The sequence below is a fragment of the Colletotrichum chrysophilum genome, assembly GCF_026319265.1.
Source record: "Colletotrichum chrysophilum strain AFK26 chromosome Unknown scaffold_60, whole genome shotgun sequence".
In the NCBI taxonomy this organism is placed as follows: Eukaryota; Fungi; Ascomycota; class Sordariomycetes; order Glomerellales; family Glomerellaceae; genus Colletotrichum; species Colletotrichum chrysophilum.
In genome coordinates this window covers 206,839-228,383 of record NW_026517347.1, presented here as the reverse complement: position 1 = coordinate 228,383, position 21,545 = coordinate 206,839, and the positions used below count along the sequence as shown (strand labels likewise).

The window sequence follows — 21,545 nt, the reverse complement described above, 5'->3', positions numbered from 1 at the left end:
GCCCAGCTCAAGAAAGAAGAAACCCGAACCGTCCATCGCCCTCCATCAGATCCATCGCCATGTCGTGGGAACTCTCTCGCCGTCGCATTGTGCGAGCCGTCAACGGCAAATACCTTTACGGACGCCTTGTATGCCATCCCCCGTTCCAGTATCCCGTAACAACAATTACCTGCACCTCTACATTGCCCGTTTCACACGGTTCCCCTCTCCATACTTTGACATTCCTGAGCCTGAATCGCCTGTCTTGTCCATCCATCCCGTCCCGCACTCGCGCCGCCTTCCACCTTGAACCAGCCGCGAACGAAATTGTATCCTCACACGTTCTCCGACTGACTTGATATCGCTGCTACCTAGCCACTGCTTCACGCAGTCATTTTCTTCATCGAGATGGCGCTCGTCGCCAGGTTGACTGCCCGCTTCAACCAATACTACGATGAACGTCCACGTACGTCTCACGCACCTCACACTCGGGCATTTCGCCACCCTCGACTTACGCAGCTTTACTAACACTCTGGCCGCAGTACTGACCATGATGGTGACCAACGCCATCCTCGGTGGCATCGCCGACACTACGGCCCAGACCATCACTGCCCTGCGACAAAAGGCCATCCGCAAGCCTGGAGGAGTCGACAAGGACGATAGGGTCGCCATCGAGATCCACGACCTCGACCGAAAGAACCCCTTCTCGGATAAGGACCTGATTCCCAACTCGGGCCTGCTGCCTCCCCCTTTCGACTTTGAGCGCCTCACTCGCTTCATGGCCTATGGTTTCGCCATGGCCCCGCTGCAGTTCCGCTGGTTCAAGTTCCTCTCCACGGCGTTCCCCATCACCAAAAGCAGCGCCTTCGTCCCCGCGATGAAGCGTGTCGCTTTTGACCAGTTCATCTTCGCGCCCTTCGGTATCGCCTGTTTCTTCACCGTCATGACCGTTGCCGAGGGCGGTGGCCGCCGCGCCGTCTTTCAGAAGCTGCGCGACATGTACGTTCCGACGCTCAAGGCCAACTTTGCCGTGTGGCCCGCCGTCCAGATTATCAACTTCCGCCTCATGCCGGTGCAGTTCCAGCTAGTAAGTGGCAGTTCCACCATCCTTGAGTTCCTACCTCGTACTTACACGCGTTGCAGCCATTTGTTTCCACCATCGGTATCGCATGGACCGCCTACCTGTCTCTCTCCAACTCTGCCTCTGAAGTTGACAACCGACCCGCGGCCCGCGACGACGACCACATCCGTCTTAGTTAGATAGCTTCATACATGCACATACCATGGTTGGTTTCGTCTGCCGGTTGGCACGGGCTGGGACAGGTCGCAGATCGCACACCGCTGCAGGCATATCTGGCGTTCAAGGACTTGGGAGGGTTGAATCGCTTCGTTCGATCGTTACAAAAGAGCACCCGGTGCTTCGAAAGGGCTACAGGCGTTCGGTGTTACGGCATGGACCTACCGGGAAAAGAGGGGGTTCCTGCACTTTGTTTGACGTCAGATTTCTTTTGTAAAAAACGGCAATAAATTGCAGTCACTAAAAGAACTTGGTGCGGTGCTGATATCCCGTGGTTGTGTAAGAGCGTGGTCTGAGAAATGTGGTAAGCCTGCTATGCGTGAAGGAGGCGGCGTATCTCTCGGTATTATTGAAGCTCTCTGATAGTGCTAGCGACAACCCCCTTGGCAACCTGGATAGCCCCCAATTTCGGCAGGTTCTTCAGTTGTACATCCCAAAGAGCAGTTGAGCAGGATCTGGTTGTCCAATTATAGCGACGAAACAGGAAACAAGCGGTTCAGAACGCTGCATGCTCGTCTCGCGATGGTGGCTATCCCGGCAAGGGAGGTCTTGGAAGGCAGAGCCGGGGGTTGCAGGTGCTGAGAATGTGAGCTGAGGCAGCTTATCAGACAACCATCACGTCACAAACAGGGGCGGGGCAGCTCCCACCCTGCTGCCGCCAATGTCCCGGGGCTTGCACCTCAGTGGAAAGCTGCTGCTGCAAGCTGTGAAAGGAAGCACTGCCTGGGCCGTACAGCCAGAGCCTAAGGTAGGTAGAGCAGGAGCTCCCCACTAAGACAAATCAACCCCGCCAACAAGCCAAAAAAAAAAAAGGCATGCAAAACACCCCGCCAGCACAGAGCAGCAAGGCACCCCACCATTTGAAGGTCCCTCTCAACGTTGTTGAACCACTGAAGGTCTGGATTGACTGGACGGTGACCTGACACTTTCTGAAGGTAGCAGGTCCAGGTCCAGGTCCAGGTCAAGGTCAAGGTCCTGCGTGTTTTTCCTGCGCCGGTTGTCCAGTCCATCCATCCACGCCATCCCATCCCATCCCATTTCCTAAATATACCTCACAACCTCTTCCACTTCTTCTCTTCTTCTTTTCCTTCAACTCTCCTACATCACCAATATACCCAATTGCAACCATGTCTCTCTCCAACAAGCTCGCCATCACCGACGTCGACCTCAAGGGCAAGCGCGTCCTGATTCGCGTAAGTCAACGATGCCAGCCTGCCATCACCCTGACACTGCTCTGCCCCGCGCTCTCCTGCGTGCTCTGCAGCACCAGTGGTGCTCGTTACCCCACCATGCCGCCCTCACTACGCTTGATCCCGGGTATGACCTCAGACCCGGTTCCGTATTCTGGCGATGAGTACGGGACGGGCCGCGGTTATTGCACCCGGAGCAGTCTTTAACCGCGGAAGCATTGCAATTCCACATTGAATCCGTTCAGTCAGAAGCCTGCTGTGACCCCAGTAACTGACAGACCCCCTCCACAGGTTGACTTCAACGTCCCTCTCGACGCCGACAAGAAGGTCACCAACACCCAGCGTATTGCCGGTGCCGTCCCCACCATCAAGTACGCGGTCGACAATGGCGCCAAGGCCGTCGTCCTGATGTCCCACCTGGGCCGCCCCAACGGCCAGGAGAACCCCAAGTATAGCCTCGAGCCGGTCGTTCCCGAGCTCGAGAAGCTGCTCGGCAAGTCTGTCCAGTTCGCCAAGAACTGCGTCGGCCCCGACGTCGAGGCCCTCGTCAACAAGGCCGAGAACGGCCAGGTCGTCCTGCTCGAGAACCTGCGCTTCCACATTGAGGAGGAGGGTTCCGCCAAGGACAAGGACGGCAACAAGACCAAGGCTGACAAGGCCAAGGTCGAGGAGTTCCGCAAGGGCCTCACTGCTCTCGGTGATGTCTTCATCAGTACGTCGTTCCTCGACACAGCATCACGCCACATCTTCTGAATCCAAACTGACTTCTGCCAGACGACGCCTTCGGCACTGCTCACCGTGCCCACTCCTCCATGGTCGGTGTCGACCTCCCCCAGAAGGCCTCTGGTTTCCTCATGAAGAAGGAGCTCGAGTACTTCGCCAAGGCTCTCGAGAACCCTCAGCGCCCCTTCCTTGCAATCCTCGGCGGTGCCAAGGTTTCCGACAAGATCCAGCTCATCGACAACCTCCTCGACAAGGTCAACACCCTCATTGTCTGCGGTGGCATGGCCTTCACCTTCAAGAAGACCCTTGAGAACGTCAGCATCGGCAACTCCCTCTTCGACGAGTCCGGTGCCCAGACCGTCGGCAAGCTCGTCGAGAAGGCCAAGGCCAACAACGTCAAGCTTGTCCTCCCCGTCGACTACGTCACCGCCGACAAGTTCGACAAGGACGCCAACACCGACTCTGCCACCGACGAGTCTGGCATCCCTGACGGCTGGATGGGTCTCGACTGCGGTCCCAAGTCCATTGAGCTGTACAAGCAGGCCATCAACGAGGCCAAGACCATCCTCTGGAACGGCCCCCCTGGCGTCTTCGAGATGGAGAAGTTCGCCAACGGCACCAAGGCTACCCTCGACGCCGCCGTCGCTGCTGCCGAGGGCGGCAAGATCGTCATCATCGGCGGTGGTGACACGGCCACCGTTGCCGCCAAGTACGGCGTTGAGAGCAAGCTCAGCCACGTCTCCACCGGCGGTGGTGCCAGCTTGGAGCTCCTCGAGGGCAAGGCCCTCCCTGGTGTCGTTGCTCTGTCGAGTAAGTAAACAACTCCTCGCCAGCGTAGAAGATGTGGCCCCGCTCTATGGGACTTGATCGGTCTGATAGATGGGATTAAAAGGTCGAGCTGGCAAGCCCAGTCTCTAGGCCCGGGTGAACATGCATGGATATGAAAGAGAGGTACGCCCGCAAAACAAGAGGGCGGTGATGATGAACGTAATGCCCCGTGTCATGTCCTAGAAACCGTCACGAATACAAATAAAAAAGTAAAAACATGGAACCACGTCTGGTGCCAAAAGAAAAACCTGTGCCCTTGTTTTGAATTTCATTACTGGTGTGCCGCCAGTCGTCTAGAGCTTGTACGTAGTCTATGTCCGTAGTCTCACCCCAGCCAGTCTGGTCCAAACGTCATATCCGCATTCCCCTCTTCCTCACAGCAGTCCCCATCGTGTGGACTAGATCAGCGTCGCTTGTTGGCCTCGACCTTCTTCAGCTCCTCCCTGGAAGGTAATTAGTATCACGCCGTATGCCTTGGTGGGTAGGTCCCATACTTCAACTGTGCGGAAAAGTCGTCGCTCGTGTCATCGTCGTCCCAGCTTTCCTCCCAAAGGTGCTGCGTCGTGCCGCTGCCGCCAGCTGCCGCCTCGGTGTCCTCCTGGGCCCAGTCTATGTAGTATGTCAGTCGCCAGTACCTTTGCCTTCAATGGACGCTTCGACACTTCAATGGTGCCATACAGCGCGTCCCAGGTCCAGGGCCATCGATCCTCAAGCAGGATGGAGAACAGCGGACTGTCCCACCGCTCAATCCAGGAAAGATGCTCGCGGGGACCGGAAGACGGGGGATGGACTAGACCTACCATCGACGGGGAAGTCCTCAAACTCGTCGTCCTCGCCCAGCGCGGGCTTCTTAGCCGCCGCCTGCTGCTGCGTCGTCTCCTCGGCCTTGGCGTCGGCCGCAGCCTTGTCCTGCGCGGGCTTTGCGTCTGAGGAAGCCATTGTTTGTGTGTGTATTTGTGACGTGATGCGTTGGTCAGAACCCCTCTGGAGTCGCTGGCTGGTTCTCCTCTGTCGAAATGGAAACAACCCGGGAGCGAAAAGGTGCGTTTGGAAGAAGCTTCGTCGGTCGCTGGGTTCGATGTCTCGTTGGGTCTCGTGGAGGGGGTGGGTTCTGATGATGATGGAAGCAAGCTTGGTTGAAGATTGGTTGGCAAGGCCGGCCGCGGTGGAAGGTCGTCGACGGAAATTGCCGCCTGCGCTGCTGGGTGCGGCAGGTCCCCTTCCCAGGCGGCCACTGGAAGGCGCAAGCGTGCTGGGACCTGGAGCTGGACGGGAACATGGTTGGCGGGTGGGCAGGGGCAGGGTGGGGTAGCTCCTGCCTTACCTCACCCCAGTACCTTAGCTGAGGTAGCTGCATCTGCACAGCTTCAACAACCACCACCTTGCTCTGGCATCATTCACGATAAACTAAAAATCACAGCGTGAATAAATAATAGGCCGTTAAAGCGTTCAATTTGAGCTGATAGGGGGTTTCCTCAGAAGAAAACCGAGACAAGTCTGATACGTTTCTGTCCCTAACGATCCGCCAATCTTATCCCGGCCTTCGCCCTCCTCCCGCCTCAAACACACACCCACACAAACGTCTGTCAGTCACCACGATCTGCCCATATCTCTGACTGAACCCCGCGACTTTCCGTCGCTCCGATGAAGCAAGAACGATGAATGTATGCGAAACACAGCTTTAAGCGTAAGACGACTTCCAGACGTAGCGGTTCTCAGTGAGGCACTCGTTGCAGAGGCCCATCTCCCACTCGGTCCGATAGGTCCAGGCCTTGCACGCCTTCTTTTTGATGCGTGCCTCCTGGCAACGGACTTCCCATCGGTAGACGGTGTGGCCGCAGTCCTCGCGCTTGGCCTTCCAGTGAGTGCACATCTTGGCAACTGATGGTTGGTAAAGTTGTTTGGAATTGGTTCGGGTCGAACTTGATGATTTGTTTGTATGCTTGTACGATCTTGAGGATGTGACGGTAGTATTTGGTATGAAGTAGTGGTAGAAGTAATGAAGTAGAAGGTGATGATGGTTTGAGGGGGTTTGTAGACGGCAACGTTTCTGAAAAGAGAGGCGTCCTTTTATAACCTGCCTTGCTGAGGTCATCGACAGTCCTTCACCAGGTTGTTGCGGCTTGTCGGGGTCATGAGACATCGTGAAGTGGCATGCCCCTCACGCAGGCTGCGGCTTGACTGGACTGCCTGCAAAGAGACATGAGCTCAAGGAACTCGCCACTTAGTTCAAGACTCACTGAACAGCAGATCGTTTGTTGTTCACCAGGCTGGACAGTCAAAGAGGTGTTGCTGGCCTTGGGATGGAAATCATGCTATTTGCCTTGTCCCTTGACCGGTACTCTAATAATATCTCACACAATACTCAAAGACGCCAGTGTCTCTCAGTGCTTCTTCATCCATAACCCCTGCTGCTGCCTGTTGACGCCACCGGTCAACTGATGGCCACGTCCAATATCGCTGTGTCGATTTCTACTCTTCAACAGTTTCCTCAGCTTGCTCTTCCCCATCCTCTTCCTCTTCCTCTTCTTCCTCACCCTCATCCTCCTCGCCCTCTTCTTCCTCACCTTCCTCGCCTTCTTCTGCCTCCTCGCCTTCTTCTGCTTCTTCGCCATCTTCTTCTTCTTCTTCCTCTTCGCCTTCTTCGTCCTCTGCCTCTTCCTCATCCTCTCCCTCTTCCCCTTCATCCTCTTCTTCTTCCTCTTCCGTGGAATCGCCGCTAGCTTCCCTTGCTGTGTCCACACTCTTCCTCAGGTTGGGGAAAAGCATCGATGGCGGAGGCTCCTCGTCCCAGTCATCAGGAACATCGCTAAGTTCACTTTCGTCATCGGCTGAGTCGTGGATACTACCCCGAGGGCTGGATGCTGCCGTGGCTTGTGCAGGTGCCTCTTCTTCACCGTCTTCGGCTTCTTCGCCCTCTTCGCCTTCATCCATTTCTTCGCCCTCTTCGGCTTCAACCGCCGTGTCGTCCTTCATCTCCACGTCTTCGCCATCCTCGCGGCCCTCTGCACCCTCGACATGCTCTTCGGCGTCGCTGCCCTCGTCGACGTCTCCCGTAGGTGTATGCCCCATCCTACCGCTCGAGACCGAACCAACACGGGACTTGGACGGCGCGACAGCAGCCTTGGGGGTCTCACCGAACCGGGCAAAGGCCTGCTCGGCCTTGCGAATTATGTCAGGCCTTCGCACACCAACACGGCGTCTCGGGGCTGCTTCAGGGGCAGCGGCAGTCTTATCGCCGGATTCTTCCATTGCGACTGAGTCTTGGGAGCCCTGAGGGTTCAAGAGGTTTCCGAGCGAGTTTTGTGGCTTCAGCTCGCCGCCGCCGTCGGCCTCCTCCCGAGCGCGGGCTCTTGCGCGCGCTTCGAGAACTTCGTGAGGCTCGGGGCCTGGCAGGGTAGGGCCAATCTCTTGGTAAATGATTGCGTAGCAGTCGTTGATAAGGTCGTCCAGCGCACCCGCCTTCATAAGTCCACCATTGAGCTTTTTCAACTCTATTGTCTCCTTCAGACAGTTGAAAGCGGAGATGTCGGTTGCCGGACCTCCTGCCCATTCGGTGATGCGATCTGCCATGATTTCTAGCTCCTCCATCGACGTTGACTTAAACGAGTCCTCCAGAGTTTGAGAAATCTGGAAGCCTTGCCGCAATAGCCTGACATAGGCCATGCAACAGTGTTGCCACAAATCGCTGAAATGGTAAAAGTCGGCGCCTTTCTTTCGTAGGCGTCTCAGAACCATCTCTAAGTTGACTCTGTCGTTCATAATCACCAAAAGTCTGACCATGAATCGAATGTACTGAGTAGTGTAAACGTGATGTCGCCCGGGACGTTCGGCATCGCACTTCCAGACATTCATGACCATCGTCTTCGTGAACATGGATTCTCTCAACACGTTGAATGCCGCCTTGGCTTGGACAAGCTCGGGAGACTCGCCATCTTCGTCAAACAGGAGACGTGCGTGGCGCATGATAATGCGATGCTGCCAGTTTGACTTGTCTTTGTCTCGGAGGTGGTGCAGATTCCTGATGACGTATTCCTCCCAATCTTCGACATCATTCATTGTAATATCGTCGCCAAGCTCCATACCGAATGGCTGTCGTGACAAAATATCAGCACCCTCCTGCCACGTGAGATCATTTCGGATGACGAGTTTGTGCACGATGGACACAATCTTGTAGTGAGGCTCCAAGATGGGGTCGCTATGCCTTGATTTGGGCACAGCGGCAACCACCTCGACAGCATGCTCTAGAGCTGAGATCAAGTAGTCAACTGATGGACGAGTCTGGCGATTCTTCTCCGACAACTGATCAACAGGCTTCTGGTACATCTTCCAAAGACACTTCGTAAGCATGAATGGGTTCCTATTAGATATTAGTATCAGACTGGTGCGTTGCTCGACACGAGACTCACCTCCAGTCCTGTGGCTTGCGTCGCATAGCCCGTTTGAACAAGCCCGCGGCGTATTTCCACACTTTGTAGTCCTGCATTTCTTCGTGAACGGCCCTCTTGAATGTCCCATTACCCATATTCTCAATGAAAAACCGTTCATGGTCTGCATGTTGGAAGGGCTCCATTGCAAGGGGCTCACGGCTGGATGCGTACAACCGCATGGCGAAGTTGTGATAGAGTTCGTGCAAGGGGTCCTCGTCTTCGTCGTCGATGTCAATCTCCCAGGAGTTGGAGAGCGCGAGCGTATAGCAGTGGATTGAGTTGCGCTGGAACTTGAGCAGTTCACCGCGCTCCTTGTTCATCTTGTCAGCCGACCACAAAACGGCTTCGTCAAGCTCGTAGTCAAAGCATTCAGCAAGACGGAACCATGCATCCCACTTATCCGGAGTGAACTGGAGCTGGAGTCGCAAAAAGGTCGCAGCAAGTCGCAAGTCGTCAGTAGCGCCGGGTGTCTGTCTCTTGCTCAAATCGACTTGCTTGAACCTGGTGAGCGCAATCATGCCCAGCAGGAAGAACCAGCCGTGTTTGGCGAGGGCGCTCTCCGGCGTATTGACGGCAACAACGTCGAGCTGGACGCCGCCAGTCAAGGCTTGATACAACCGCAAAGGATGAATAGGTCGCTTCAAATATTCAGTGAAATTCCTGAGGTTGTGAATCATCTGAGGAGTAGACTTGGTCTGGCCAATTGCTCCCTGCATGTGCTCGATCGTTGTTTTGAGGTCCGACTTGAGCAGGTCCTTCCTGGGCATCCTTCTTGCCAAAACCGTGATTTTGTCGACAAGTTGCATCGCGTTGCGCTTCTCGAGCTTCTCTGGCGGGCATCCATGGTCTTGGACCTCCCCAACCCCCACGCCGAGCTTCAATCCGTGAAGGTCGTACAGGACTTGACCTAGGTAGTCCTCCCAGTTTTCGATATTCTTGAACTTGAGGAGCTCAACGCGCATCATCTTGAGGAAAATCTTGTTGGATGCCTTGCAACACTTTCTCAAACCCAAAACTTGATGTATAGCTGACAGGTAGTCTGCGAGCTCCATCTCAGGCTGAGGAAACATTGTCCGGTTCTGGTTGACACCGACCTTGATCACCGTGTACTGGAGGCACCACACGCGCACTTGAATCTCACGCAATTTGTTGAGGAATGCCTGGAACGAGGGGCTGTTTGGTGGTATGCGCGTCATGCCGATGCGAATTTCATCCTCGTGCATCGCCGAAGCATGAAGCATGGAGCTCAGCTTTGCCAGAGCTGCAGATGTCGTCCGCAAGTGCTCTTCGTCAACAATGTCATAGGCAGAAGTGTCGTTCAGCGCTAGCGAAAGAGCCGTGATCAAGAGGTCATCGAGAGATTTGAGCATCTTAAGCAAAAGCGGCGGCCTGGTTTCCGGTGCATTCTTCAGGTAGCTGTCGCTCTCAAGATCCGCTGTGAGCATCTCGATTGCCTTTAGTTGGCATGAGAATTGCTTCGTGGAATACTTGATCGTGCCGTATGCATCACTGAGACGTGACCAAAGGAACAATCGTAGCTCTGTGCTGGTGCCTAGAAGGAACCTCCATAGGTCTTGCAAGCTCTGCGTCGCGTATTCCTTGATGGGAACCTTCTTAGGTTTAGAGCGGCCAGATCCCTCGCCAATCTTTGCGGATTCCTCGGGTGGAATAGACACGTAGACGGAGGTGGGGTTGAGAACAGGCTCAAGGTTCTCGATAACAGCGACAGGATCACTGACGTTATCCTGGAAGAGGCCGAGGAAGAAGTCCATGGTTGTCAACTTTGAGATCTCCCTGTCGGCCGCAGCCTCGGAAATCTCCGGGATGACCGGGTTGTTGGGGAGATAGAGCTGGTCAACCTGGCCATCTGCGAGAAAATCCCGTAAACTTGTCCAACACTGCAGGATGTATTCTCTGGAAGCATTCTCCGTCAGAGTCGTGGAAAAGATCGCTGCCCAAAGGAACCGGGCTGTCAGCTTCTCGTTGCCCTCCTGAGGACTTCCTCGAAGCAAACCCGAGGCAATATCCAGCCAACGACCCAAGCGACCTTTGGCCTCGACACGAATACTGTAGTCCACGACACTGTTAGGGTTCGTAATCCTCTCGTATACGTCGAGATGGATCTCGAACAACATCTCAACAATATCCTTGATAAAGGCATAGGCGTCTTCGCCGCCCACTGAGCGATGCGCGCATTCCAGGTCATAGTTGATAGCCTGAAGAATGTCTTGGTCAAATCGGCTAATAACCTGAACAACGGCTGTCTTCATTGCATCTGACCATTTCGTTTGCAGATAGCTAGGACAGATTGTCTTAATCCATTCATAGGCGACCTCTTGAGCGGTCATCCAGGATGCATTGACTCGCTTGGCGAAGGCGGCAATGCCTTGGGTCTCTTTGAACGGAGGGATGACGGACGTCTTCTGAGAACCACCTTTAGCGTGCTCCAGAAACGACGACAGACTCAGAGATGCTGGAGCCTGCTTGTTGAGTAGAATCTTCGCGTTTTCCTCGCTGAAGGAAACGATCGCATTTCGAAGATCCATGGTAGCTTGGTTCTTGATGGATGCTGCGCGATCCTCGGATGCTAATGAATCCAATACTTCGCTGATCCGATCCAAAACGGCCTGGTTCGTGACACCGATATTTTCCAGCATATTCTTGGTGGCCTGGAATAGGTTCTGGTCGGCTGCTTGGTAGGGTGCCAGCTGAGTTGCAAGCACAGCGCTAGGGTCTATGACCTCCTCCGCTTGTGCTGTTTCCCTCCGTCGGATGCGCTTACTCCTCTTCTCAACAAGACTTTCGTCGTCTTGGTTCTCCGGGAGCCCAGCGGCTGACTGCGACCGCTTTCTATTCGGCTGAGAGGCGCTTCTTCCCTTACGCGTTTCGCGGGTGGTCTCGGGGATCTTCGGAGCCTCCTCAGGGGTGGCCTCCTTTTCATCTCCAGTCTTGTCATTTTCGACGGATCTCTTCTCTCCATTGGCTTCTGGCTTCTTCTCGTTGTCGACAGATCCCTCCTTGGCCTCGGAACCGTTTACTTGACTTTCCTGCTCTGGCTGACTCTCCATGACTACATCCTCTTCAACTTCCATCTCGGTGAGTTCAATTACTACCGCTCGGCTCGTCTGTCCTCGCTCCAGGACGAAGTGGATGAGCGCCATTCCGAGGTCGACCCATGATGCATTCGGGAGGGTAATTGTTAAACGGGTTTTGCCGGTTTCCTCGATTGTCGTGCGCGCAGACTCGAGGTCCTTGATTGGATTCGGCAGAAAGGGGATCGGATCGAGATGACGTTTGATGAAATCGGGCATCTCTCTTTTCACCCAAGGACCCATGATCGGATGAGACAAGGCAATTTCGTCGCCCAGGACTTGCAGCTGGTCTTTCAACTGCTGTCCTGCGAAACCTTCGGCAAGGGATGGCGGCTCGACCTCCAAAACGGCCGGATCATCGTCGAGTTCGATGGCAGCTTCCAGGCAGTACCTGCTTATTCTTGAACTCTTGAGAGATGCGGCGACACGGGCAGTGCGTCTCCAAAGCTCGGCGTCAGAGGGATCGCGATCAAGTGCGGCATTGAAATCGGCCAGGGCGCTGCGCATGTTCTGGAGGGCCTCATCCTTCTCGAAACAGGTGGCGCCGTCGACGCGGGCTGCATGGCGGGTCTTGTCGAGAAGAAACTGGCCGCGGTTCTTGTGTGCGAGGAAAAATGCCTGGGGTAGACTGCTAGTGGCTGTATCGACATCGGCAACCTGTAGTTCCAAGTTGCCAGCAAGGGCGGCATCGGTAATGAGCTGGTCAGGGTGTCGCTCTGCTCTGTCGTATTCGGTGGCAGCCTCGGGGTACTTGAATATTTCGGATTTGAACAGGTCATCGTAGGCATCGGCGGCTTCGTCAAAGAATCGGGGGCCTTGGGCATGGAGCTTGAGAGCTGTTTGGAAGCGCTTCAAAGCTTCATCGACCTGCATCCCAGTCAGAAAGGCACAAGTGGCTCTGTAGAACATCCATCACGTACATGAAGCTCGCGGGTAGTGTCGATTTCATCGTCAATGTTCTCCTCGGGCTCGACGTTGATTGCCTGAAAAGCCGGCTGCATGTTGGTTAGCTTTAGCTGGTCGCGATCGGTCGCATAGCCTATGGACGAACCATTTTGACGATTTGCTCCAGGGAGCAGCTGGATTACCGAAGCTGATATTCTTCTTCCCTTTCGGTATCAGGACTGGCGACTGCCATTCAGGGGTATCTCGGCGGGAAACAATGCTGATGATGGAAGTGTGCCGCGGTGCATGTCGCTGGTGGAATCCCTACCAGCGCGTGGCTGCTTGACGCGACCTGACTTTCGCAGATCGTTAAATTGGTGCTCCGTGCGCGGAGCTTGGAGATGTGGCGCAGCATTTGGCGGACATGATGTCAAGTGGCGCAAGTACCGACTGCGCCACATTTGACGAGAAACTCTCGTATGAAGCTATTATGGGTGTCGAAAAGGCGCTCTCTCATACATAAAGTATAGCCGGGGTAGCATCATTTTGGGGCTTCAACTACAAACATTGTGTGAGATGGGAACGAATTCCGAGATGCGTCTTGAAACCCCATGCAGCAGCTTGGCTTTTGCGGCTTAGGGCAATGAGCGACGGCATTCATCGTCAACCTCCATAAGTCGGTATGAACTTTTCCCAGAAAGGGGTGCCTAAACTAAACATGAAAATCAAGCTTGAAACTCTCGCCATATTTTAGTCTTAATGGACATCGCCTGTCTTAAGGGCTGCTCCTAAAAGCTTTTGCTCTCGCTTTTGCTTTTTATTTGTCAGTGTCAACAGCACTTTAGCTGACCAAAAAGAAAAAGTAAACAGGTTAAGCCGTAGCGATGTTGGGAATCGAACGATGGTGTTCATATACTAAGCCCCGGGCAATATCAACTGAATTCCTTGTTTCTCGCACTCAACAACTGAACTACCTGGCCGTGTTCGCTAGTAGTAATACTCCCAGGTAAGTTTGTTCATGAGGCAACCTGCCGTTCATTGCCAGAACATACCAGAATTCTGAGATCGCGTTTTGCAAACCTCACTATGTACTTCATGTAGTGTCCTTTCTTTGGACTTCAAGGATGTGCTTAATAAGTCTTGCTGATTAAATATCAATTAGGTAAATTCCTCATTTATTTCATCTAAAGCTCTGAGCTAGATTAATCAGGTCGTATGAGGAGGAATTCGTGAAACGGAAGTAATTAAGTTGCAATGTAAGTGACCCAGCATGATTTTGGCCTTGACCACAAATTTGTGGTCATTCCGTCCTCTAATTGCTACGAACAATTTAAATTTCAGCAGCTGGTCTCTTGAGAAAGTCCAGGCCGGCCGCCGAACAATACCGAGACACGAAAGATAGCATGAGAGCAACGTGTGTTATGGTTGGTTCGATCTCGTGCGGCCAGAGATATCCTTTCGCAAGACATCACGAACACACCGCGGGTGGTGTACAGTCGTGAACAGCATTATGACCTGCGCTGGGTCGAGATAGAAGCCGCGCTATCATCTTACGAACCGCGTAGGGGATCTGTTCGACTTCGAAATCTACAGACTGTTCGGAGTAGAGTTCCGCTCGAGAATCAAATGTGCAGTGGTCAAGACAAAACTCAGTTGTTGGCCAGCTGCAACCAAGCACTTTGCGGCTCTAAAGCTTAGCCAGGGAAAAATAGGCGCCAAGGCGGGAAGCCAATGATACAACCTCGAATAGGGCTTAGACATTTCTTGTGTTTTTCTTATGGATGCAACTTCTTCCCCAAACGTGAGGAGGCGGTCCTTGACGATCGAGCCAAGTGATCAAGCCAAGTCTTGTCAGATGGACCTTCCCCCAAATCATACCCCGCGCTTCTCCAACATCACGACCACAGGTATGGAGTTGAAACACACCCCTCAGTAGCCGTCAACCTAGGGATAAGACCGCAGATCGCCGTGGTTCATGAATAGATGGCAACGTCGTATATCCCACGGTTGGGTTTCTTCCCCACGGGACAGGATGGGACGGACGCTGTGGAGGGTCCATCTCTCCCCGCAAAACCATCGTGGGGTGTGTGGAACCAGGCATACCTTATCCAGACTCCATCGAATGTGCTGAATCATCGTCCAGGGGCCATGGTCAAGTTTTCTATTCAAAAAGACCATGGGAAGCGAGCCTGATGTTTCTCCAAGGCAGTCTACCCGCTCATCCGAAAGTTTGGGTCATATTCTGGACGAACATCTGTCTGCGTGGCCGGATAGTTCTGACGAGATTCCGCCAAGGGCTTGGTCTGGAGCCATCCGAAGGATTTGGGTGTTGTGGGGTAGCAACATGACACGAACTGGATTCAGTTAGCCTACTGACTGTGATTGGGGTAAAAATGGATAAGATGTAAGTGTGATTGGCTGTACCCCGCATAAGGGTGTGGTGACCCCTTCTGGGGATGGGTTGCTGGGGGTCATTTCACCTTACTCTGCAGTATTTCCCCCCCAACCTGCGAAGTTCCAACAGGAAATACGCCCGGTCAACTAATTGCGCCAAGACAGCTTTCCGGAATAATCCTCGTCGTCGGCACACCACTTCCCCGAATAGCGGCAGAGAACTCGACCGCCAAGGTGTTAGGCGTGTCTTGGTGTTATCTCGAGGCCTGCAAAGAGCGAAGGCTTGGTCCCCAAAACAGCAGAACAACCGATGTCGCATTGCATTACACCGATGCTTGTTTGGCGCCACACCCGTGGTGAATCAATTCGCGGCCGAATCGACGACGAGTGATGGGAGAGACGGCACCATCTTTGCCTCAGGCCTGCTGTAGGAAAGACGATTCTCAGCCCATCTTGAACCTGCTTCGGGGTGTTTTGGGCCGACAATGTACGGAGTTGGTAACGGCCATCTCCACACCGCCAACGTTGCATCCAACATGACCGCGGGGTGAGAAAACTCTGGGGCCACACGGGGTAATCTGGAGTCTGGAGAAGGCCGACATCCACGCGGAGAGGAGAACCCTTTAAAGATAGTCGTCGCGCCTGTTCCGCCTGTCCCTCGATGTGACTCTTTCTTGACTCCCTCCCTCCGTCCCTCACCTCGACAAGTCACTCTCTTTCTTCGCGAGACCTTTGGACGCTTCGCAAAGATGGGTAGAGCCAGCCAGGAGGCCGTTCAGCCTTCCTCCCCTGAGATCATTCGCCAGTCTGAAGAGAAGGGTCAAGATGCCACCCAGGTCGAGCGCACCTTGTCTGGTGCTGACGCCAAAGGCGACCACGTCAACTACGACCGTATCGACAACGAAATCGCCGAGTATGCCGATGCCACCGGCGCTATTGTCATTACAGAGGAAGAGAACAAGCGCCTGAAGAGGCTTATCGACAGACGCGTCCTGCCCATCATGGTGGTGACCTACTTCCTCCAGGCGCTGGACAAGGGAACCATGTCCTTCAGCTCCATCATGGGTATCCGTGATGACATCCCAATCCTCAAGCAAAACTACTACGTGAGTATCAGGTCCTAGATATGTCCGATGTGTGCCAGTTACTGACGAATTCATTCACAGTGGGGATGGCTGACCACCTGTATTTACGTGAGTAGCCTTTTCTTGAGACACGTCGAGCCGGCCAGTTACTGACGAATCCACGCAAAGATTGCCGTTCTGATTGTTGAATACCCGACCAACTGGTTGATCCAACGTGTGCCTGTCGCCAAATACCTCAGCTTCAACATTCTGGCATGGAGTGTTGTGCTTTGCTGCCACGCCGCATGCTTCAGCTATCCGGCTCTGATCACCTGCCGAACTCTGCTTGGAATTTTCGAGGCTGTTTGCCAGCCCGCCTTCCTGATCATGAGTTCGATCTGGTACAAGCGCTCGGAGCAGGCCCAGGTTGTCACCTACTGGTACATGATGAACGGCATGCAGCAGATCTGCGGTGGTCTGTTGGCCTACGCCTTCTCCCACATTAGGCATCCCAGCTTCCAGGACGGTAACCCGCCGGGCAACGCCGCCATTCGCTCGTGGCAAGCAATCTTCATCACCTATGGCAGCGCGTCTTTCCTCTGGGGCCTGTACGTCCTTTGGACTCTGCCCGACAGCCCCATGCGTGCCAAGTGCTTCTCGGAAGAGGACAAGAAGCTCATGGTTGAGCGTGTTCGTTCCAACCAGACGGGTCTGCAGAACAAGACGTTCCGTGCCTACCAGGTCAAGGAGGCTTTCACCGACCCTCAGACGTACTGCTACATGCTCATCCAGATCTGCACGACTCTCCCCACATCTGGACTCGGCGCCTTCTACAACATTATCCTCAAGGGCTTGAACTTCTCGCTTCTCCAGACCCAGCTTCTGGCCATGGTTCTGGGTGCTATCATCATCTTCACACTGATGACCTCGGCTTGGGCAACCAAGAAATGGAACCAGAATCTGATCACCATGGCCGTCTTCCTAATCCCGTGAGTTGCGCACCTTTCCACGGCAGAGAAACTCAGCTGACTCTTTCTACCTAGATCGTTCATTGGTACGATTGTTATCATGACTGTGCCGAACAAGAACGAGTCTACCAAGGCTGGTCTCCTGATCAGCTACTGGATCGTCTTCACTTTCTGGGCTGCGCAGGGTCTCGGCATGTCCATGCTGACGCGAAACGTCGGAGGGCAGACCAAGAAGTCTGTCTGCATTACGCTGAACTTCTTGGCTTGGTGCGCGGGTAACGCTGCGGGCCCGCAGGTCTTCTTCGACGGTGACGCGCCCCGCTACATCAAGGCGCTGACGATTCACCTCGTCTGCTACTCCGTCCTGGTTGGCGTCATTGTGTTCCTTCGCTGGAACCTGGTCTGGCGCAACAAGAAGAAGGACAGGAAGTACGGTGCTGAGATTGACACCACCCACGGCTTCGATGATTTGACGGACCAGGAGAACAAGAACTTCCGCTACATCTACTAAGGGTAGGTAGGAAGCTGGCTGTATTGTAATGTGTGAGGCCTCCCTTGCGCAAGTATCAAGACCATTACTTGCTGTGTTCACAGCAGCATGGAGTCAGTCCATGACTGCGCAAATATACCCAATAATGAGATGTAAAAGTGGGCATTGACGATCGGCGTGAATTCGGTGATGATGGCGTCCCACACACTGGACGGATCACACACCACAGCCACATGAATCTGGTGCGCCACAGACGCAAAGTGAGGCTCAGGCGGTGATGTGTCCCGTTCATGTCACTCACTGACTGCGTGGACGCGTGGTCTGTGCTCCACCTCCTGTGGCTGACATAATGAAGTGGACAAGCTGGCAGCTGGCAATCCAGGAACATGGCAAACCAGGTTTCACGAGGCCCAGCTGCGGCAGCTCCACGTCCAGCCCACCCAGCTCCCCCTTCAGCAACGCCTTTCAATCCAATGACGGCCCTTGCTATTGTTCCCTGCTATCCGCTGCGAATCCAGTAATATTGTTCCAGCCCATCAGCACAGCAAATCACCCACAGGCGACAGCACCAGAAACGCCAGGCCAGGGGGTAGCCAGTAGCAGCAGCAGCAGCAGGTTTCCCGCCCGTCACAAGAGAGTCCAAGCTCACCACCTGCCCCAAAGGTGGTGCTTTGCTTGTACCTTGCCTTTACGCAGTCACGCAGTACAGAGTATCCGTACCTACCTCAGGTACCTTACCCAGCCAGGCACCTCAATCAATTGACGCCGCACTCCCTCGTTCGCCATCCCGCCTCTGCCACGCTCCCGTCCCACGCCAAAACCAGGCCAGGACAGGCCAGGCAAGCATCTATCTATCCCTCGCCAATCTCACCGACCACACTTCGGTTTGCGACTGCGAGCCCCTCGCGGCCATCCCTCTACTCCCAGCCATCTGCTCCAACCCGCGATTCCCACAGGAAGCTGCATTTCTACCGCGACCGCATGCTTCAAGTCGAACCTCGGAGCTCCTAACACCGTATCCCGTCGACGACAGCCTCGAGCCCATCTGCTACCGCTGAAGCTTGACACCCAGCAACACCGCCGCAATGGTTGCGCCGGCCGTGCCAGAGTCCGTCAACTGCTCTTTGCGACTTCCATCCTCGTCTCCCATGCTGATGCTGTCACTAGGCTCACGGAAGAGATTCTGTCTGAATCAATTGATGCCCGCACCGAGTCCCTCATCTCCCTGCGCGAGCTTGGCCCCCCTGATCTCGTCCATCTGTTGAAGCAGGCCACAAGAAACCCTGGCAAACAGGTATGCGATCTCGATACCCCCTCAAGCTCCCGTCCATTGCTGACCGCTTCTCTTCCAGCTCGGAGTCTACCATCATGTCACCGGTGTCGATGCCTCCTCATCCGCCAGTCTTGCCGCCTACATCAACACCCTGACCTACCGCGAGCATGGCCAGGCCGCCCAGACAAAGATCTCTGAAGGTCTCTACTGGTACGACAAATTTATGCGCCGTCCCCGAATCCCTTGACGCTGATCTGTTTGCTAGCTGCTACAATGCCTTCTCACGACTGGACATGCGCGTCCACGTCACGATACCCGGTACTGTCGAGAGCTACTGCGTGGACGAGCGGGGCGAGAAGCGCAAGGCGACGGACGACCTGTGGCTAGAGACATATCTCTGCAGTGTTCTCCGAGCTTACTCCTACGCCGACGATGGAAGCGGAGAAACCATTCGAAAGATTATGGGTGTACGCAGGTTCAACCCCGTCACCAATACCGAAACCGAACACCGTTTCCTCAATGCCGCCGAGCAGCTTTTCTTCCGAGGTATGAAAGGTCTTGTCTCTTGAATAGCTCCGATACTGATTCTACTCCAGGTTGGCAGCTGGGTTCCGACTCTGTTGTTCAAGTGCCGAACAATGTCTCCAACCATCTGACCGCTGGCCTTCTCAAGTACTTCCAGACCACCGGCCGGTACGCCTCGGGCATCAATCTCTTCGAGAAGCTGAGAGACCAGAACATCGAGGTTTCCTCTCTGTTGTCCAAGGTTTTGTTCATGGGCAATGAGGAGGTTGAGGGCGTTCGCGTACTCCACCAGGCTCTCAAGGAATCTCCGATGGACTATGTGATGCTCGACACCCAAGCCGAATTCCTGCTCAAGAAGGCGCAGACTGCCGCATCCCCTGAGCAAAAGGAGGAAAGACTTCGTTTGGCTCTTGGGTGTGCTGATCGCAGCACCATTGCCGCACCTAGCGAGTTTGGCACTTGGGCAAGATTGGCACAGGTTTATGTTGCCATGGAGGACTGGGAGAATGCCCTGACGATTCTCAACTCCTGTCCCATGTTCACGTACCAGGACAAGGATGCGCCACAGATGCCTGAGCCTAAGGACGTTCATTTGCCGACTCTGCCGGAAACTCGTCTTGATGAGATCGATAGCGAACCCGAATCCAGGTACTCAGAGCAGGTTGATGCTAGCCTACTGAACCTGCGCGCTGCTGTGTACAAGGGTACCTTCAAGCAGGCCTACAGCATTTTGACGGAGATGACGGCGAAGATTGGATGGGATCAACTACTGAAGATTCGGAGCACTGTCTTCGTTATGGAGGATGAGTACCGCTCAGAGAAGCACGAGCCGCAGCCGCCTCGCAACCCGAGTACCGATGGGCTTCGGGGTACCCCAGACCCGACAACGAACGGCGATCAGTCCGAATCGGACTCGGACGAGGATGACGAGAAGGAGGAAAAGGAAGAGGAAGATGAGGCGAAGCCGGCAGACACCGAGTCGACTGCTGAGACTTTAGCGACGAATGGACAGTCGGAGGGTGAGGCGGTTGAGAAGCCCAGCCATGCGATAGATCCTGGCGAGTTGAAGGGCGACGCCGAAAACGTAAGTGCTAGAACCAAACTTTCAATAGGCATTGCTAACAGAATCACAGGGCGCTCAAAGTGATGACCACCTGTCCAAGCTGAACAACAAGCGGTTGTGCGAGCGTTGGCTAGACAGCCTCTTCATGGTGTTGTATGAGGACCTGCGCGTCTACACCATTTGGCGCACGCAGATGGCTCAGTACCGCGCCCAGTCCATGCAATACAAGAAGTCGGCCGAGGAATGGGAGATTCTCGGTTCTCTTGCCGAGAGACTTCAACACACGGATGAGGCCGTGGAGGCGTACAGAGCTTGTCTCGCATCCAGGTTCAGCCCCAAGGCCTTGACCGGCATCCTACGGGTCTTTGAGCAGAACAAGAACACTCGCGAGACCGTAGCGTCTGTGATTCGTCTCGTGACCTGGCAATACAGGTGGTACTCGGAGTTTTCTCCCGAGCTTCTCCATACTATCCGGACACTCATCGAGGACGAGGGTGCCGTCAAGGTCAGGAGCATCATCCAGGCTACCAGTCTGCCACAGAACGTCCTCGATCTCACGCATCACTACGCTGCTCTTTGCGCTACTTTCCGCAGCAGCGGCACCGACGGCTAAGCGCAGCACTTCTATCAAATAACCAGAGAGACCGGCAGCTATTAGGAGCAAACTGTCGATGATGAAATGGAGGGGTTTTGTGCTTCAGTATCTTCATGCCCGAGACGAGACTTGCAGGATTACGACTTGGTTGCTCATGTTTTTTTTCTACCACAACAGCGTGCATCTTCACAATTATATCGGTGCGCTGTGTCGGGATATTTCAAAAGCATGAGCTGCGGCTGTTTGGGCCTCAGGACTGTAATGCAGAGTCAAATGATACCTTGTTCCGTCAACACTATTACCTGAGATTCATTACTACCGAATATTAAAGATGACTGTGCCGGTCGCGTGCGCATCCAAGATGCGGCGACGTTCCAGACCGCTGACCCGCTGAACAAGTTGCTAGCGACCGGGCGATTGACCGAACACACGGAGCACTCACGGCCCCGGCCGCTCACCGAGCCTAGCCGCCCGATGAAAACCAGCCAGGCCGATCGGGTGCCATTCTCTCAGGGACAACTGATATCACTCCTACGTCAAAGGTATGTTTTATCATGGCCGCTCGGAGGGTTTTGGGGGTCCTGTGGCGGCCAAGCGGCGTCGGGCCCGTTCGATCAGTGTCGATGAGATAAGTCCTCCCCACCTCAGGGCCACAAAATGGCGGGTAGTGATATCACCAGCGACAATCATCGAGATGACGTCGACTAGCAGAGTTCAGATGGCGAGCCTCATCAACAACTACATAAGTT

The 21,545-nt window shown here is 54.4% G+C and overlaps 7 protein-coding genes across 7 annotated transcripts; 4 read left to right on the top strand and 3 right to left on the bottom strand.

Annotated features, from left to right (window-relative positions):
- Positions 1–387: 387 nt before the first annotated feature.
- On the top strand, positions 388–1,239 carry COL26b_007458 (uncharacterized protein; the record flags this gene model as incomplete). The annotated part of the gene is made up of 3 exons (XM_053180250.1): positions 388–445; positions 522–1,066; positions 1,123–1,239. The coding sequence occupies 3 exons, from the start codon at positions 388–390 to the stop codon at positions 1,237–1,239; spliced, it is 720 nt and encodes a 239-aa protein (XP_053035859.1).
- A 1,164-nt stretch (positions 1,240–2,403) lies between these two features.
- Positions 2,404–4,007, top strand: PGK1 (phosphoglycerate kinase; the record flags this gene model as incomplete). The annotated part of the gene is made up of 3 exons (XM_053180249.1): positions 2,404–2,469; positions 2,758–3,178; positions 3,241–4,007. The coding sequence occupies 3 exons, from the start codon at positions 2,404–2,406 to the stop codon at positions 4,005–4,007; spliced, it is 1,254 nt and encodes a 417-aa protein (XP_053035858.1).
- Positions 4,008–4,420: 413 nt separating this feature from the next.
- On the bottom strand, positions 4,421–4,956 carry SEM1 (26S proteasome complex subunit; the record flags this gene model as incomplete). Its single annotated transcript, XM_053180248.1, has 3 exons — positions 4,421–4,460; positions 4,512–4,626; positions 4,818–4,956. 3 exons carry the CDS (start codon positions 4,954–4,956, stop codon positions 4,421–4,423), a joined length of 294 nt encoding a protein of 97 aa, XP_053035857.1.
- Positions 4,957–5,698: 742 nt separating this feature from the next.
- COL26b_007455 (uncharacterized protein) lies at positions 5,699–6,160 on the bottom strand (the record flags this gene model as incomplete). The annotated part of the gene is made up of 2 exons (XM_053180247.1): positions 5,699–5,898; positions 6,127–6,160. 2 exons carry the CDS (start codon positions 6,158–6,160, stop codon positions 5,699–5,701), a joined length of 234 nt encoding a protein of 77 aa, XP_053035856.1.
- Positions 6,161–6,489: 329 nt separating this feature from the next.
- On the bottom strand, positions 6,490–12,540 carry COL26b_007454 (uncharacterized protein; the record flags this gene model as incomplete). The annotated part of the gene is made up of 3 exons (XM_053180246.1): positions 6,490–8,377; positions 8,427–12,406; positions 12,460–12,540. The coding sequence occupies 3 exons, from the start codon at positions 12,538–12,540 to the stop codon at positions 6,490–6,492; spliced, it is 5,949 nt and encodes a 1,982-aa protein (XP_053035855.1).
- Positions 12,541–15,567: 3,027 nt separating this feature from the next.
- On the top strand, positions 15,568–17,361 carry COL26b_007453 (uncharacterized protein; the record flags this gene model as incomplete). The annotated part of the gene is made up of 3 exons (XM_053180245.1): positions 15,568–15,924; positions 16,072–16,871; positions 16,926–17,361. 3 exons carry the CDS (start codon positions 15,568–15,570, stop codon positions 17,359–17,361), a joined length of 1,593 nt encoding a protein of 530 aa, XP_053035854.1.
- A 1,064-nt stretch (positions 17,362–18,425) lies between these two features.
- COL26b_007452 (uncharacterized protein) lies at positions 18,426–20,814 on the top strand (the record flags this gene model as incomplete). Its single annotated transcript, XM_053180244.1, has 6 exons — positions 18,426–18,448; positions 18,508–18,634; positions 18,693–18,823; positions 18,879–19,159; positions 19,210–20,222; positions 20,272–20,814. The coding sequence occupies 6 exons, from the start codon at positions 18,426–18,428 to the stop codon at positions 20,812–20,814; spliced, it is 2,118 nt and encodes a 705-aa protein (XP_053035853.1).
- Between the last annotated feature and the right edge of the window lie 731 nt (positions 20,815–21,545).